This window comes from Leucoraja erinacea, chromosome 6 (genome assembly GCF_028641065.1).
Source record: "Leucoraja erinacea ecotype New England chromosome 6, Leri_hhj_1, whole genome shotgun sequence".
Taxonomy (NCBI): domain Eukaryota; kingdom Metazoa; phylum Chordata; class Chondrichthyes; order Rajiformes; family Rajidae; genus Leucoraja; species Leucoraja erinaceus.
The window spans coordinates 52,529,356-52,548,448 of NC_073382.1; the positions used below are offsets into that span (position 1 = coordinate 52,529,356).

The window sequence follows — 19,093 nt, forward strand, 5'->3', positions numbered from 1 at the left end:
ACATGTCCTTGGCACGCTAATTACGCGACATCGTGGTTGCGTTGAGGCGCGACGGTCCAGCGAGGGTCGCACACGATTCCATGTGCCCACACAGCCGTCTGGAGCGCGTGACGTCATTTGAAGATGGACACAAAATGCAGGAGTAACTCAGCGGGACCGGCAGCTTCAATGGAGAGAAGGAATGGGTGACGTTTCGTGTCGAGACTCTTCTTCAGTCTGAAAGGGTCTTGACCCGAAACGTCACCCATTGCTTCAATTTTCTTGGACCCACTGTGGGAGTAGAAGTGGGGGCGGATTTGGACTGCAATGGTCGTGAGCCCCAGGCCGAGCTCGGCAATCGTTTGCCTGCTTCTGCTGCTGTTGCAGGTTAGACGTTGTGTCGCACCAGGGTCTTGGGCCTGTCCCACTTTGGCCGTCATTTACGCGACAGGCCGTTGGCGCACGAAGATTTTGTTCGCTACAAATATTTTGGAGCCCTGCGCAATGTTGCGCACAACTACATACCCCTCCGCGCTTCTCAGTGGGACCGGCCCTGCGCGGCCACCCGTGCGCCTCAACGTGACGACAAGGTCGCGTAATTTGCGTGCCAAGGGCACGTAAGTGGGACAGGCCCTTAAGGTGGTGCAAACAGTCTGTCCATTCAGCCAGGGCACCTACATAAGTTGCCTCTGGAGGCATGATAAGCTTGTGCTGGCCCAGCTGAAAAATATCACAAACCCCCTGCAGTTTGCATACCGGGCCAATAGATCAGTGGATGACGCAGTCAACCTAGGCCTGCACTTCATCCTCCAGCACCTAGACCGCCAGGGGACCTATGCAAGGATTTTGTTTGTGGATTTTAGCTCAGCATTCAACACCATTGTGCCAGAGCTACTACACTCCAAACTCTCCACGATCACTGTGCCTCAACCCCTCTGTCAGTGGATCACCAACTTCCTGACAGACAGGAAGCAGCATGTGAGGCTGGGAAAGCACATCCTTGGACCCGCAGACCCTCAGCATAGGAGCACCGCAAGGCTGCGTACTCTCTCCTCTCCTTTACTCTCTCTACACCAACGACTGCACCTCCACAGACGCCTCTGTCAAGCTTCTCAAGTTGGCGGACGACACAACCCTGATTGGGCTGATCCAGGATGGGGAGGAATCTGCCTACAGACAGGAAGTGGCACAGCTGGCGTCCTGGTGCCATCGCAACAACCTAGAGCTCAATGCTCTTAAGGCAGTGGAATTGAAAGTAGACTTTTGGAGAGCTCCCCCTCCCCTCCCCCCACTCACCATCAACAACACCACAGTCACATCTGTGGAGTCTTTTAAGTTCCTTGGAACCATCATCTCCAAGGACCTGAAATGGGGGGCCTCTATCGACTCCACAGTCAAAAAGGCCCACCAAAGGATGTACCTTCTGTGGTAAACAAAAATGCTGGAGAAACTCAGCAGGTGAGGCCGCATCTATGGAGCGAAGGAAATAGGCAACATTTCAGGTCAAAACCCTTCTTCAAACCTCCTGTGGCAGCTGAAGAACCACAATCTGCCACAGTCCAATTCTATACGGCCATCGTAGAGTCTGTCCTCACCTTCTCCACCATGGTCTGGTTTGGCTCAGCCACCAAGCACCACATCCGGAGGCCGCAGCGAATCGTCCGATCAGCAGAGAAGGTTGTTGGCTGCAACCTTCCCCCCATTGACAAACTGTACACTGCAAGGGCCAGGAAGCGAGCGGGTAAGATCATCTCTGACCCCTCTCACCCTGGCCACAAACTCTTTGAAGCACCTCCCTCTAGAAGGCAACTACGGACTGTCAAAGCTGCCACAGCCAGACATAAAAGCAGCTTTTTTTCCCACGAGCAGTACCTCTACTCAATAACCAAAAGTCTGTAGCCTCCGTTTGCTGTAGTATTTTATTTCATTCACATGTTTATACTATATTTTTAAATTATTAATGTTTAGTGTTTTACGTGTCATTCTTAATTGTTACTGTTTGTCGTGTTGTTACTTGCGAGCGGAGCACCAAGGCAAATTCCTTGTATGTGTACATACTTGGCCAATAAACTTATTCTCTGATTTTGCAAGGAAGCACAAAACCTGTTGGCACAAGTATGCCTGTTCAAATATACCATCTGTTAAAAAAAGCCATAATGCTGCTGGATCTGCTGAGTTACTCCAGCACTGTGTCTTTTTTTCTAAAACTGCATCTGCAGTTCCTTGATTCTACACAAAGGGCTGGAATAATTCAGCAGATCAGGCAAAATGTTTGGTAAACATGGATAGGCGAGTCAAGAGGCTTCTTCAGAGTTCTTCTTCCTTCTGCAGTTTATACATAATAATCTTTTAACTTGTATTTGCCTTTCAACTGCTGAAGACTGTGGAATTAGCTGATGCATTCACAAGAAAACTGTCTTGTGACACTCTAGGAATGTTCACACATAGGGTGGTGGGTGTATGGAATGAGCTGCCAGAGGAGGTCGTTCAGACAGGTACTTTCGCAACGTTCAAGAAACATTTAGACAGGTACATGGATAGGACACGTTTAGAGGGATATGGGCTAAACGCAGGCGGGTGGGACTAGTGTAGATGGGACATGTTGACCAGTGTGGGCAAGTTTGAGTGAAGGGCCTGTTTCCATGTTGTATGACTATGACTCTATTACAATCTATGAGCCCAAATTGTCTCTGATGTAAGAAAAAAACGACGCTTTTTTTTACAGTTACGGATTGGGATTCATTCTGGCTCAGTACTAGCAGGAGTCGTTGGTGTAAAAATGCCTCGTTATTGCTTGTTTGGAAACAACGTGACCCTGGCCAGCAAGTTTGAATCAGGAAGTCAACCATGCCGCATTAATGTCAGTCCCACAACATACCAGTAAGTACAAAACGCAGCTTGACCTAAACATATATGGGATCATAGACAATGTCAGGCTCTTTTATAAGTCTTTCCAAACATAGATCCCATGATATGAAACTAGATCTGGAAACATACTAACCACTAATTAATGATTGTCAGCTGATAGTAAGAATAAAATGACTGTTTCTCTGTATCATGAGTACACAATACAAATGAAATGATTCTAGATGTGAAGATTTTTCTAGTCTTTCTAAGGTCATTTAATCTTAAGAGTTTTGTTTTTCACTTTTCCTCCTTTTCACTTTCACGAGAGTTTTCATCTTTGGTGTCTTACCAGATGTTTTTTTTTATTTTAACTCAACTTCTCTGTTCAGGATTTCCTGTCACTTTCCCCAGGCACATTATTAGGCTTGTAGAGTCTTGAGAGGTGGTCTGACTTCTGGCAGTGGCTATGATGGGCGGTGGAGTGTAATACTGGACTAGGTAATGCAGCCGTGGAAATCTCACCACATATCTAGAGAACCACAGAGTGGCCCTTAACCACCATTTACCTCATTGCTGACCCTTCGACTATCTCTACTGGACTTTATCTTGCACTAAACGTTATTCACTTTATCCTGTGTCTGTACACTGTGGACAGCTCAATTGTAATCATTATTGTGGTGACTTGGATAGGCTGGGTGAGTGGGCAAATGTTTGGCAGATGTAGTATAATGTGGATAAATGTGAGGTTATCCATTTTGGTGGCAAAAACAGGAAAGCAGACTATTATCTAAATGGTGGCCGACTAGGAAAAGGGGAGATGCAGCGAGACCTGGGTGCCATGGTACACCAGTCATTGAAAGTAGGCATGCAGGTGCAACAGGCAGTGAAGAAAGCGAATGGTATGTTAGCTTTCATAGCAAAAGGATTTGAGTATAGGAGCAGGGAGGTTCTACTGCAGTTGTACAGGGTCTTAGTGAGACCACACCTGGAGTATTGCGTACAGTTTTGGTCTCCAAATTTGAGGAAGGACATTATTGCCATAGAGGGAGTGCAGAGAAGGTTCACCAGATTGATTCCTGGGATGTCAGGACTGTCTTATGAAGAAAGACTGGATAGACTTGGTTTATACTCTCTAGAATTTAGGAGATTGAGAGGGGATCTTATAGAAACTTACAAAATTCTTAAGGGGTTGGACAGGCTAGATGCAGGAAGATTGCTCCCGATGTTAGGGAAGTCCAGGACAAGGGGTCACAGCTTAAGGATAAGGAGTAAATCCTTTAAAACCGAGATGAGAAGAACTTTTATCACACAGAGAGTGGTGAATCTCTGGAACTCTCTGCCAATATCAATAGTCAATAGTCTAGTCAATAGTCTATTTAATTGTCATTTGGACCCCTGGAGGTCCAAATGAAATGCCGTTTCTGCAGCCATACATTACACACAAATAGACCCCAGACACAACATAATTACATTTTACATAAACATCCATCACATAGCTGTGATGGAAGGCCAAATAAACTTATCTCTCCACTGCACTCTCCCCCCCCCGTTGTCAGAGTCAAAGTCAAAGCCCCCGGCTGGCGATGGCGATTGTCCCGCGGCCATCAAAGCCACGCCGGGTGGTGCGAGGTCGCACACCGGGTCTTGGTGTTAAAGACCCCGGCGTGCGCTCGCATAGTCCCGCGGCCGTTCCAAGCCGCGCGGGGCAGTGGTGCTAGGCCCCGCTCCAGGAGCTCTTCGACCCCGCAACTCGGGCGGGAGAAGTCGCCGTTGCAGGAGCCCCGAAAAGCGGTCTCCCTCCAGGGACCCGCGGGCTCCCGGTGCCGCCGTCCGCAGACCCGCAGTAGCAGCCTCCGCATCAGCAGCAGCAGCAGCGGCAGCGCTCCTCCACCGCTCCGGTCTCGGCCAGCTCCGCGACGGTGAGGTGAGTCGGCACCAGAGTCCCCGGCTTCTTCCTGTTGGAGGCCGCTCCTCGTTGCGGCCCCAACGACAACTGATACCCGACGAGAAAAAAGGTCGGGTCTCCAGTGCAGGGAGAGATTCAAAAGTTTCCCCCCCCCCCTCCCACCCCCCCCCACCCCCCCCACACACACCCCAACATAAAATAACAAAAACTACATAAAAACACAGACAAAAAATAATAAAAACGCGGACAGGCTGCAGAGGCCGCTGCTGACCAGAGTCGCGCCGCCTACCGCCACAGAGGGTAGTTGAGGCCAGTTCATTGGCTATATTTAAGAGGGAGTTAGATGTGGCCCTTGTGGCTAAAGGGGTCAGGGGGTATGGAGAGAAGGCAGGTACGGGATACTGAGTTGGATGGTCAGCCATGATCATATTAAATGGCGGTGCAGGCTCGAAGGGCCGAATGGCCTACTCCTGCATCTAATTTCTATGTTTCTATGTTTGTCTTTCCACTGACTGGATAGCTTGCAACAAAATGCTTTTCATGTACCTTGGTACACATGACAATAAACTAAACTAAACTAAACATCACTCTCCTCATTTTCTGTGCTACTCCAGGCAGGATTGCGGTAAAGTATTACCCAATCCTATGTTCCATTTTCTCGTGGATTCCAATAATTTAATGTTCTAGTCTACAGAAGAGGCCTCACCAGGAAGCTCTGATGAATGACTGTAATGATTTGGATGAAGGGATTCAAAGTAACATTAGCAAATTTGCAGATGACACAAAGTTGGGTGGCAGTGTGAAATGTGAGGATGATGCTATGAGAATGCAGGGTGACTTGGACAGGTTGGGGGAGTGGGCAGATGCATGGCAGATGAAGTTTAGTGCGGATAAATGTGAGGTTATCCACTTTTGTAGCAAAAACAGGAAGGAAGATTACCATCTAAATGGCGTCAAGTTGGGAAAAGGGGAAGTACAACAGGATCAGGGGCTCCTTGTACATCAGTCAATGAAAGTAAGCATGCAGGTACAGCAGGCAGTGAAGAAAGCGAATGGCATGTTGGCCTTTATAACAATATAGGAGCAAAGAGCTGCAGTTGTACAGAGCCCTAGTGACACCACACCTCCAGTATTGTGTGCAGTTTTGGTCCCCTAATTTGAGGAAGGGCATTCTTGCTATTGAGGAAGTGCTGCATAGGTTTACAAGGTTAATTCCCGGGATGGTGGGACTGTCATATGCTGAGAGAATGGAGCAGCTGGCCTTGTACACTCTGGAGTTTAGAAGGATGAGAGGAAACCTCATTGAAACATATGATTGTTAAGGGCTTGGACATACTAGAGGCAGGATACATGTTCCCGATGTTAGGGGAGTCCAGAACCAGGGGCCACAGTTTAAGAATAAGGAGTAAGCCATTTAGAACGGACACGAGGAAACACTTTTTCTCACAGAGAGTGGTGAGTCTGTGGAATTTTCTGCCTCGGAGGGCAGTGGAGGCTGGTTCTCTGGATGCTTTCAAGAGAGAGCTAGATAGGGCTCTTAAAAATAGCGGAGTCAGGGGATATGGGGAGAAGGCAGGAACGGGGTACTGATTGGGGATGATCAGCCATGATCACATTGAATGGTGATGCTGGCTCGAAGGGCCGAATGGCCTACACCTGCACCTATTGTCCATTGTCTATTGTCTAATTGCACACACAAACTCTAAAACGCAATATTGCAATGAAACAACAAGGGTCCCGACCCAAAACGTCACCTATCTATGTTCTCCAGAGATGCTGCCTGACCCGCTGAGTTACTCCAGCACTTTGTGTCTCTGTCACTCTTGTGATCATCTCTGAAAGTCTTGTTATCTTTTTCTTAGAGTTAAATTATTTTGTTTGGCAAGATTTTGGCAAATGGTATTTGACCGTAATGAACCTAAAAAACTTTGCCAGCTACTTTGCAAGTAATCTTAATCCTCAATAAAGCACAGCAGATGGTGACTCTGGTCGTTGTCCACTGCAAAAAAACAGTGGACAATCCAAGCTGATTTGCATTGAGTGCCAATAAATGCTAAGATAAGATCTGGTAGATATCCAACCTACTCTGCTTTGAATTCTAATTGAATTTTCCAGGCAACGATTGCTTGTCTAATAGAAGCTTCTACCGTTAAATACCCGATGCAGATTACAACACATCATTAATGAAATCAGCCTCTGGTAACCCACATCATAGGACTGCAAAAATCAACTAACTACTTTTGTTAATCCATTTTGAATATTTTATAACACACTTCTAACGACAAGTCTCTTCGAGCATCACAGGACTAATTGCTTCCTGCTCACATCTACCTCCCTACGAATAGCAAAAGGCAGTGCATCTAATTACTTTGACATTTGCAAATCAATTTTCAGCAAATCAAGCGGCATCTCTGCTACGTCTGGGTTATTTTAATCATTGCTGCCTTTTTTGACGTTGCTTTTTATCTTTGTCAATTGATGGTATTGAAATTGAATTTCTGGAGATTTGAGATGGGCACTTTGGTGAGCGACATGTACAGTTATCCCATGCCCGAGGTGCCCTGCTGCCCACATTAGATTGCTGTACAAGAGTATGAAAACACTGTTGAGATGCCAAAATAAAGCACATAGAAAGATTAGCTCAGTCGGTAAAGCATCAGACTGTTAACCTCAGGGGCCATGGTTCAAGACCCTGTTCAGCCGCTGACTTTAACTCACAAAGGTTAAACACAAAAAGATTGAGAGACTGTGCTCTGTGGCGCAGTGCACAGCTGGTAGAGCTGCTGCTCACAGTGCTAGAGACCCGGCTTCGATCCTGACCTCAACTGCTGTCTGTGCGGAGTTTGTACGTTCTCCGTGACCCTACGTTCTCCGTGACCCTGCGAATTTCCTCTGGGTGCTCCAGATTCCTCCCACATCCCAAAGACATGAAGGTTTGTAGGTTAAAGTGGCCTCTGTAAATTGACCTTAGTGTGTAGGGGCGAAAAAGTGGGATAAAACTCATGTGAACGGGTGATCGATGGTTAGCATGGACTAAGTGGGCCAAAGGGCATGTTTCCATGCTGTATATCGAAACTCTAAACTAAAGTGTTTATTAAATCAACAGCCACCTTTACAATTCTTACAATAGCCACCTTTGAAACTACCTTCCATTTCTAATTTTTCAGTCCAACCTTGTGTGTCTTTCATTTGGTACAAATAAAGAGATCAAAACAAATCCTGAAAGAATATTCAACTTCCAACTTGAAGAATTATAAATCACATGTGTAAATCCCCAATGTTCATAAGTTCATAATGTCATAGGAACAGAATCAGGCCATTCAGCCCATTGAGTCTACTCCGCCATTCAATCATGGCTAATCTATCTTTCCCTCTCAACCCCATTCGCCTGCCTTCTCCCAATAACCTTTGACACCCTTCCCAATCAAGAATCTGGCAATCTCCACCCTGAAAATACCCAATGACTTGGCCTTCATAGCCATCTATGTCAATGAATTCCACAGATTCATCACCTTCTGGCTAAAGAAATTCCTCCTCATCCACTTCGTAAAGGTAAGTCCTTTTATTCTCAGTCTGACTAAAGATAGTCTCCAATGTGGTAGATGTTAGGTCAGGAACGCTCTCTAGTTGGTGATAGGATGGTTCAGTTTCTTCAGCTGTGAAGAAACTGCCCCTGAATCTGGAGGTATGCGCTTTCACATTTCTGTACCTCTTGCCGAATGGGAGAGGGGATAAGAGGGCGTGACCCCTCTTGAGATCATCAATTTGAATGCTTTATTTATTCATTCATGAATTTATTCATTCATGTATTTATTCATTCTTGGATTTGTTCAAATCGAAAGATATAGAAGGCCAGAACAAAACAGGGCTGGCAAAAGATGACCTCCGGAAGGGTCATTTGACATATTCCAAGTCATGGTGGGGCAACTTCCAAGGCCGTGGTGTTCTCATACTTTTGCTGCGCTTGTCCTTCCCGCTGGTTGACCTCATGAATTTGGAAGATGCTGTCTAAGGAGTCTTGGGAGTTGCTGCAATACATCCTGTAGATGGTACAGGATGGTGTTCTGAATTCTGATCAGTTACTTATCATGTATCCTTGTGCTTATCCTTGTGCCTCATCTGAATTTATGAGGCAAAACGCTCAGACAGAATGTTTCTTAACGTGCTGTTCCTTGCACTGATGCATAAGCATTGGTAAAATTATTATCATTCACCGACACATGGAAAAATAGCAAAATATTTTATAGCCTGTTTCCATCTGGAATAATTTATTTCTTTAGCACCAAAAAAGGGTCGTTGCTTCCTGTAACTATCACTCCTCACTACTTTTAACCGGACTTCAGCAATATGCACATCTAACCACCCTTTGTAAGAAGGAACCACAGATGCTGGTTTACACTGATAGACACAAAATGCTGGAGTAACTCAGCAGGTCCTGCAGCATCTCTGAAGAAAAGGAATAGATGATGTTTTGGGTTGAGACCCTTCATCAGACTGAGAGTCTGGGAGGGGGAAACTAGAGGTCTGGGAAGGTACAGAACAAAGCAGAGCCTGAATCACAGAGGGGGTAGCACCCTGTGTCCTTAACTACCTCTTATCCATAGCTCCAGCATAGTTATTGAATCATTGCCAAAGTATCATCTGTAATGGTCTCTCTTCCATTTTCACCATGTTTTTACTTGATGAGCAGAAATTTCCGGAAGCTAAAAGTAGGAGAGACTATTATTGTCTACGATCCTTTCCAGAAATCCAGTTCCCTCTATACCATTTCTAGTACAGGATAGAGTGGAAAGCTGAGCTAAATGACTCAGAAACTTAGCATGTTTGACAAAGAACTGAGATTCCATCAGCAATAATGCCCATGTCCACCTCGGTAAAATCAACAACTTTGCTTGCCAAACAGCGGAAACAAGGAACTGCGGATGCTGGTTTACACAAAAGGACAAAAAGTGCTGGAGTAATTCAATGGGTCAGGCAACATCTCAGGAGACTAGTTATTGTCCCTGAGAACAGTCTGAAGGAGTTTATCAATCTGATGAACGGTCTCGACCCGAAACGTCACCTATCCATGTTCTCCAGAGATGCCATCTGACCAGTTGAGTTACCCCAGCACTTTGTGTACAACTCTTCTTGCATGTCAGTTTATCGGTGGTGGACCTGTACTTTCATGTTTTGTTTTATTCGGCACAAATTCTAATCCTTGTTTTCAAACTCACAATGGTCTCAACCTTTCATCACCTCCTCCCACACCACCCCTTCCACTCCCTTCCCATTCCTTTGGCTTACATCAATAATCACTACCAACATTTACAATCCACTCATGCCTCTGACTCGGCACATTTTGCTTCTTTCAATTTAATGTTGATGTTGTCGCAACCCCCCCCCCACCTTCTTTCAGCGTTGTGAAGAGACTGTTCCCAAGGACTCTTTCTTGTCATTCTTTCATCTCCATCAAAACACATTCCTGTCACTGGCACCTTCCTGTGCAACTGCGCAGTTATATTCTCAGTTATATTCTGTAAACAAAGTGCTTGTGGATCAATAAGCAGAAGTCCTGACCATTCGTTCACTGTCATGAATTTGAAACTCAAAACATCAAATGGGTAAATCAAATAATTAAATACATTTGGAATAAAAAGCTAGTATCAGTAATGATGATCATGAAGCTATGAGATTGTCAATCTATGAGCTACCCAATTGCTGAGTTACTGCAGCGTTTTGTGCTTAACTTGAGGGTTTCCTCATATTGTTTTTGTTTCAGATTTCCAGCATCTGCACTTTTTTTTTGATTATCATAGCAGTGATTTACAAATCCTTCTTTTACTTTAGTACACGGTATTTACTGCTTACAGTGTGGTTGTTGTTACAGTGGGAGATTAGGTGACTATCCAGTGGAACATCTCCATTCAGAATGCTCCTGCAGTGTGATGATTGGCTTTCCAATAACCTTTGTTTGCTCCAGTTTCCTCCCACATGTACTGATGTCAGATGTTATTGGGAGAAGGCAGGAGAATGGGGTTAGGAGGGAGAGATAGATCAGCCGTGATTGAATGGCTGAGTAGACTTGATGGGCTGAATGGCCTAATTCTACCCCTATCCCTTATGACCTTATGATCTAACCTGTCACTCTCATCAACCAGTCTTTTCCGACCTCTGTGCTCGGCCATTTACACTGTTCTGAGGATCTCATTGTAACACGAGCCCGGATTATACACATTATTGCCTTTCAAATTAAACCTGCAGTTCACCGTTTTCTGTCTCTCCTTGTAACTGTAATGTTCCAAATCAGGCCACACCTTGGTGAATCTCCTCTGCACGCTCTCTAATGCATTCACATCCTTTCTACAGTGTGACGATCAGAGCTGTGCACTTAAGGTTCGATTTAACTTGCTATAATTACACACAGCATTAAATGTTTAGTTTAGTTTCGTGATCCATCATGGAAACAGGCCCTTCCGCCCACTGAGTCCGAGCGGACTATCGATCACCCGTTCAAAACTAGCTCTATGTTATCCCACTTTTGCATGCGCTCCGGAAATACTGGGGGCAATTTACAGACGGCAATTAATCTACAACCCTGCATGTCTTTGGGATGTGGGAGGAAACAGGAGCAACCAAAGGTATACACGTGGTTACAGGGAGAACATGCAGACTCCACACAGACAGCGCCCGTGGTTAGGATCGAACCCGGGTCTCTGGAGCTGTGAGGCAGTGGCTCTACTAGCTGCACCACTCTGCAACATCCACTCCCCCCCCCACCCCGAACCCTCCTAATATTGGTTCATCAGTGCTTTTCAAATGTTTGTAGCACAATGATTGCCAAATAGGGAAAATACTGAACCTCTGTATTGTTTCATTTAACTCTTTGCTCTCTTTCTTGAATATAGGATATTGAAGGGAGATGAGAACTTCAAGTTTATTCCACGCTCACAAAGTGACCTTCCAGAAAACTTCCCAAAAGAAATTCATGGAATATGTCATTTTCTGGAGGCTAATGTTTCTCTGAATGCATTAACAGTGATAAGCATGCCCTCTTGCACAAGGAGAAAATCATACAATATTGGGACTATGTTCCTTCGTGAGACCAGTTTATGAGATTAAGTGCATTCCAGAGAATGGCTCTGGAACACGCCTTGCATACCTAAAAGGACCAAACAGTGGACACAAACATCCTTAATAGCAACTTGCCTCAAAGCTGAATTTGCAGAAGTCAAATTAAAGATGATAGATGTACAACGCATTGACTGAAGGTGTGTCTTAATTTCTGATAAGGTGGGGCAGAGAAGGCAAAGCTAGTAGCATTCAGTTTTAAGTAATTTTGTATGCCAAAACTACTTTCAGTTATTTGGACAATTCGCACACATTTTTTAACCATTCAAAATGTATCTATTCATAATTCCTACATTAGAAACAAATATATGCAAGTGTAACATTGCCTTTGGTTCAAACTGAGAGTTCTGACTGATTTTACACTGTAGTTCATGGGATACGGATTTTACAGTGTAAATTATCAGAATGGGGGGCAAAGGTGAGGCAGTTGTATCACGGACAATACGTATTATAGGTAAAGACCTCCAGATGATCTTTTTATTAAATGTATACAGCTTGGTGTCCACAGAATCATGTCCAGTTGGAAATTGAGAATATGCCATTAAAACTGTTGATAATCAAATATACTGTTTAATATCTCACTAAGAAAGACACATTGGCTATATGATAGGCAAAGTGGTTTCCCTCTGCAATGTAAACTTTTGTGATTCTGTCCTCTGAGCTTTCTATTAATGCATAATATAAAACTATGTATAAATGCACACTGCTATCATCTGTAAAAACTATTTTGGAATGTCTGCCAAAAATAAACATCGTTCCTTGTATTTTATTTTGTTTTGAAAAATTCAAATTTTAAATATTCTCTTCATTTATTCCTATGTGGATTCTGACAGGATAAGGAGAGGAGGTGCACTGTGGATGGCTTTTTTGCAATCATGCATAGTCTTTCCGCTGACTGGTTAGCGCACAACAAAAAGCTTTTCACTATACCTCGGCTCGCGTGACAATAAACTAACTAAACTAAAAAGCAAATTAAACTAAGCAACCTGCATTCAGAATAGCCTGCAACTATGTGGAATCAAAACTGATCCAATATTTTTTCCATGCATTAATAAACGTAGAACATAGAACAAAGGACAAAGGACATTTATTGTCACATACACCATTTCTGGTGTAGTGAAATTTGGGTTGCCATTGCACAGCACAGAAACAGTCCCTTTCGCTCACAATGTCTGTGCCATAAACCATATCCCTCCATTCCTTGCATATCCATGTGCCTATCCAAAAGTGTATTAAATGCTACTATCAAATCCACCTCCATCATTTCCATTGTCCGTGTGTAAAAAATTGTCCTGCACACCTCCTGTAAACTTTGCCCTTCACACCTTAAAGCTATGCTCTCTAATGATTGATATTTCCATCCTAGAAAAAGATTCTGAAAAAGTCTATGTATGCCTCTCATAATTGTACATAGTTCTATAAGGTCTTACCTCAACCTCCAGAATTCCAGAGAAAACAATCACAGTCTGTTCAACCTCTCCTTGTAGCTAAAACCCCCCTAATCCAAGCATCATTATGGTTAAGCCTCCTCTGCACCCTTCCCAAAGCCACCACATCAGTCCTATAAAAGGACAGCCAAAATTACACACAATTCTCCAAATGTGCCCCGACCAAGGTCCTATAAAGCTACATCATGACTTCCTGACCCTTATACCCAATTCTCGACTAATGGAAGAAAGCATATTATATGCCTTCTTTACAACAATGTACAATTTCTATACAATAACAATATTAACAACTTGCTTTTATATAGCGTTGAAAATAAATGCCTTTAAGTCCTTTGATGTTGTTATTGAAAACATTAAGTAAAATATTATTTTTTTGTTGATCAGGATGTTACGCTGGTCAAACTATATTTTCAGAGAAGAGGAAAATAGAGATGAATGTTTATAAAATTATTTCACTTGGGTCCAACTTCACTGACTAAGGCATAACTAGTGTAGAATTCTCTGCCACAGAAGGTAGTTGAAGCCAGTTCATTGGCTATATTTAAGAGGGAGTTAGATGTGGCCCTTATGGCTAAAGGGATCAGGGGGTATGGAGAGAAGGCAGGGATGGGATACTGAGTTGGATGATCAGCCATGATCATATTGAATGGCGATGCAGGCTCAAAGGGCCGAATGGCCTACTCCTGCACCTATTTTCTATGTTTCTATTTTCTATGTAATGTAGGTGTGTCAATGGCAGGAGGTAAAGTATGTAGGAGAATAGAATTAGAAGACACAGACTTTGGAGAAAGTCCTGACAGGGCTTGAGTAATGAGAAGAATATCAGGTTAAAAGCTTCTCCAGTTGAAATAGTAAATCATTTCAGCTGGAATCAGTGCATATAGTGTGAAATGGAGCTGGTGTAAATAGTGCTCATGACAGGGGGTGAGGTCATAATATTAATCTTCACAATGTTTATTAGAAAGAGGTTGGAGATCATCCATGACAAATTGTCGGGTATGTTGACTGCCAAATCACAGGTAGTGCATGCAAATTTAAAGTTCGATGAATTTTAATTAGAATAGATATAGATATGCAAATAAAATAACAATCTGGATACACAATGGAAAAATGTGATTGTTTATCGATGCAGAAGGTATGATTTAAATAAAAATAATTCTTTTGCACCCTTGGATATTACAGTTCTGTTCTCTTAATAGTTAAACAGGGAAGTTGGATTGGGAGAAAATAGTCGTGCAGTTAGACCTAAAAATCTTTGGGTTGTAGAAATTAAAATGTTCCTTGGGTTTGACATCTGTGAAAGACTGTGTTGGAGCAGATGAATCTACGACACAGCTAGACATGTTGCACAAAAGCAATAGAGAACGTGCATGAAGTGAAATACTTGGGCGCGAAAATAACTAATCGGGTACATTACAGTAGTCAAGTCAAGTCAAGTGAAGGGTGGTGTACACAGTGGTGCAATGAATGAAGATGGCACAGTGGTAGAGTTGCTGCTTTATAGGAAGGCACAAAGTTCAGTCAGTCCTTCTCCATTTTTCCCTATGGTCAGGACTATAAACCTCCGCAGTTGCCGCTGCGGCCGGCCAGATGTACAGGCAAGGTAAGTCCCAAATCGGTGCTTCCCTACTTGTGACCGCAACTTGAAGATGCCGTAGGCCAGAGCTCTTTTCCAGGCATTCCCGGCGAGGGATCCCGCTCCGGTTGGTAAGTAAGTAAGTCCCCGCCGCGCCCGCGGTTAGAAGCACAGCAAACTGCGGCTTCAAGCTGTTGTAGAAGGTCGGAGCTCTTCTCCTCCAGGGTCCCTGGAAGCTGTGCCAGCTGGAATCTCCGCAGACCGCGGCTTCAGGCTGCTGCGGGCCAGTGATCGGAGCACTCCCTTCTGGCGATCCCCAGCGAGGGCTCACCCGCTCCGCAATAAAAAGTTCACGCTGCGCCCACTGCTGAAACTCCGGGCCCGACTCTGGGAAAGGCCGCACCAATCCTTGGTGTTAGGCCGTGAGGGAGGCGACCAAAAGCGGTTTCCCCCCCTCCCCCCCCCCCCCTCGCCACCCCCCACACAAGTCACACCGAGAGATATTAAAACAAACGTTTGGACATACTAAAAAACACAAAAAAAAGTAGAATTAACTAACACACTGCCGGCAGGGAAGCCATCTCGCAGTGCCCCCACCGACCAACAGTGGTGGTGGAAAGATTGGTGGAAACAGGGCTACAACGTGAGCACTCTTTCATTGACTCCAGGAAAATGCTTGTGTATGGGGTTACTGGTCTGTGTGGACTCGGTGGGCAAAAGGGCCTGGCTCTTTGCGATATCTCTGTAATCAAAAGTATAGTTTTAAAGTCAATAGTCTGTGTTAGAGTCAACCGACTTTGAAATGTTATGAAAAGTATAGAATATACGATATAATTTTATTTACCTCTGGAGGAAAACTGGTCTACCAACAGTCATAAAACATAACAAGATACATGAAACATGAAATTAAAGTGACAAGTGGAAAGGATTGTGGAGGTGCAAAGATTCGGGGGTTGGGAAGGTGGGGGGAGTTACTCTACCCCACGACAGAAGAGGGAGGAGTTGTACAGTGATAGCCACAGGAAAAAACGATCTCCTGTGGCATTCTGTACAGCATCTTGGTGGAACCAGTCTGTTGCTGAAGGTACTCCAGGTACTGAAGAGTCATCCGAAAACTTCTGCAGGTGGCAGGAGTCCGAGTTGTATCTGAAGTCTGTGGTGTAGACAGGAATGGAGAGAGGACCGTCCTCTGTGGGGCCCCTGTGTTGCTCACCACCATGCCCGAGACACAGCCCTGTGGCCTGACATCCTGTGGTCGTCCAGTCAGGTAGTTGATGATCCAGGACACCAATGGAACATCCATCCGCATCTTCGAAAGTTAGCTGTGCAGGCCGGATGGTGTTAAATCACTGGAGAAGTAACAAAGGATGACTCTCACAGTGCTTCCCGGTTTATCCAGGTGAGCATATACTTCAAAATATTTCTGTTACCTAATCTAGCATATTCCAACAGTTAGTTTAGAGCAAACTCTTATATTTCTCTGATATTACATTTTGCTAGTAGTTTACAGTACATTTGAAGGGTGGCACAGTGGTGCAGCAAGGGTAGCACAGTGGCGCAACGGTAGAGTCGATGTCTGACAATGCCAGAGAACTGGGTTTGATCCTGAGCAAGGGGTGCTGTCTGTACCGAGATTGTACATTTCCTCTGTGACCGCACGGGTTTTCTCCGAGTGCTCTGGTTTCCTCCCACATCCCAATCGATGTGTAGGTTTGTAGGTTAAATGGGTTCTGTAAATGGTGCCTCGTCTGTAGGATAGACCTTATGTACAGGTGATCACTGGTCAGTATGGACTTGGTGGGCCGAAGTCCACCGAAGAAACATATTTTCTATGTTTCTATAATGTTCCCAATGTTGAGCAAGTCCAGAACCAGGGGCCACAGTCTTTGAATAAAGGGGAGTGCATTTAAGACTGAGGTGAGAAAAAACTTTTTTACCCAGAGAGTTGTGAATTTATGGAATTCCCTGCCACAGAGGGCAGTGGAGGCCAAATCACTGGATGGATTTAAGAGAGAGTTAGATAGAGTTCTAGGGGCTAGTGGAGCCAAGGGATTTGGGGAGAAGGCAGGCATGGGTTATTGATAGGGGATGATCAGCCATGATCACAATGAATGGCGGTGCTGGCTCGGAGGGCCGAATGGCCTCCTCCTGCACCTATTTTCTATGAAGGGCCTGTTTCCACGCTGTATCTATAAAAATATATATTATGAAGATTTTGATATAGTAACCCAGGAACAGATTGGTTGCTAAAGGCTTTCTTGTAATTAGTTGACTTCCTTTCTCAAATACTGACATTACTTCGAAGTATTTTATCTGCTGAGGAAGTTACAATTTTGGCCATGGGAACATGACAAAACCGTTAAATACAGATCAACCCCTCAAGCCTGTTTTGCAATGCAATGGTGATTTTTATTTGAACAATATTTACCTAACATTCCTCCATTTTCTTTGCTTATCTAATTATAGTGTATCATGGAAAATTGTAATTTCCTCAGCAGCCCTTCAGTAAAAATTATTCCAGGCTACCACTACCCTGAAATACTCAATTTCATTCTGACTTATCCGAGACCTCCTCTGATTTATTACGCCATTAAGGAAATGGTGCTGTGTCTTACAACTCTAGCGACCTGGATTAGATGGTGGGTTTCTGTGCTGCTTATACGCACAATTTCCCTGTCCTTATGTGGATTTTCCCCAGGTGCCCCAATTCCCCCACATCCCAAAGAGGTGCTGGTTAGTAGATTATTTTGGTTACTGTTATTCAGCCCTCATGACGACGGGTGGGAGGAGACTCAGAGCAGAGTGAAGGGGCATGCAAGAGGAAATAGGTCAAAGGGAATAAGAATGGAAATGACATAAAAAAGAACTGCAGATGTTAATTTATACCAAAGGTAGACACAAAATGGTGCAGGCTCGAAGGGCCGAATGGCCTACTCCTGCACCTAATTTCTAAAATGCTGGAGTACCTCTGCAGGTCTGGCAACATCTCTGGAGAAAATAGATAGACTAAGTTTCGGATCGGGTTCCTTCTGCAGTCTGAAGAGGGGTTCCAACCTGTAACGTCACCTATCCATTTCTTTCAGAGATGTTGTCTGACCCGCTGAATTACTCCAGCATTTTTTGTCTACGAATGGAAATGATATTGCTTTGGATAACCGGTATCGACTTGATAGGTTGATTTTGTTTTGTCATGAGCAATAAAAGAATTGCTCTGGATTTCCTTACTCTGAATAAACAATTTCAAATCAGTGCTCTTAAATTCCTTTGTTGTTTTAAAGACTGTAATTGAAACATCTTTGAGCTTCTAAACTCTAGGGAATATAAATCAGGTTTATGGACCTATCCTAATAGGTTTATCCTTTATACACCGCAGTATTATGGTTTATCACTAAAAGCCAGTAAGCTCTGTCCAAACCACAGTGCCTGAGTATAAGTTCAGTGCGTATACAGTGGCGCGTAACAAGGCCTCCTCACTGCTCCTGCAACACTTTGCTAATTTTTTTAACTTCCAGTCCAGTCCTCTGGGACAAAGATTAATACTATGGTTGTATACAAGACTCTTAATTCCTTCCCTCTGACATAGCTCTGATTCTCTTGACATTATGGAAAACTCCAGTTTGTCTTTTTCACGTGTGACGTTTATGATCTCACATCTCCACACTGAACTACTCTTCCCAGACTCACTCACTCAGTCACCATCTAAAACAAAACACTTCAAGAAACAAAAACATGAGTAGACCAGTTGGTCCCTGGATTCTGCTTGGCCATCCAATAAAATCATAGGTGATTCAATGTTGCTCTTTACTCCTTGTTCCCCCACACACTCCTATATCTCTTGACCTTCTAGTAGTTCAAATATCTGTCAATCTCCACCCTGAATGTATTTAATGACTCCATCTCCAGTGCTATCTGGGGAAGATCCAAGAGAAACATGTCCTCCTCATCAATACCTTAATTTAGCGGCCTTTATTCTGAAACTACACTTCCTCCTCGCCCCCCCCCCCCCCCCCCTCTCCCCCCACAACAGGGGTGTAATGCTGAGGTTTTATACGGCACATGGTTTGATAAGTTTTTTGGGGTTTTTTTTGGTGTGTCTAATGTTAGTTTAGGCGTCTCATGATGTGTCTTGTGTGTGGGGTGATTGGGGGGGAAAAGGGGGAGAACTGCTTTCAGTCACAGGACTTTTTCCATGTCGACTCCCTCGCGGACTAACAGCTTGGATTGGAA

At 44.2% G+C, this 19,093-nt stretch overlaps 1 protein-coding gene across 1 annotated transcript in view; it reads left to right on the forward strand.

Moving 5' to 3' along the window:
* The window catches only part of gucy1a2 (guanylate cyclase 1, soluble, alpha 2), a 142,603-nt gene extending 129,456 nt beyond the window's left edge, over positions 1–13,147 (forward strand). The window contains exons 7-8 of the mRNA XM_055637048.1: positions 2,705–2,859; positions 11,620–13,147. Of these exons, the coding sequence (XP_055493023.1) occupies positions 2,705–2,859; positions 11,620–11,827 (363 nt within the window). The 3' untranslated portion in view covers positions 11,828–13,147. The remainder of the gene's footprint in view (positions 1–2,704; positions 2,860–11,619) is intronic.
* The last annotated feature ends 5,946 nt before the right edge of the window (positions 13,148–19,093 follow it).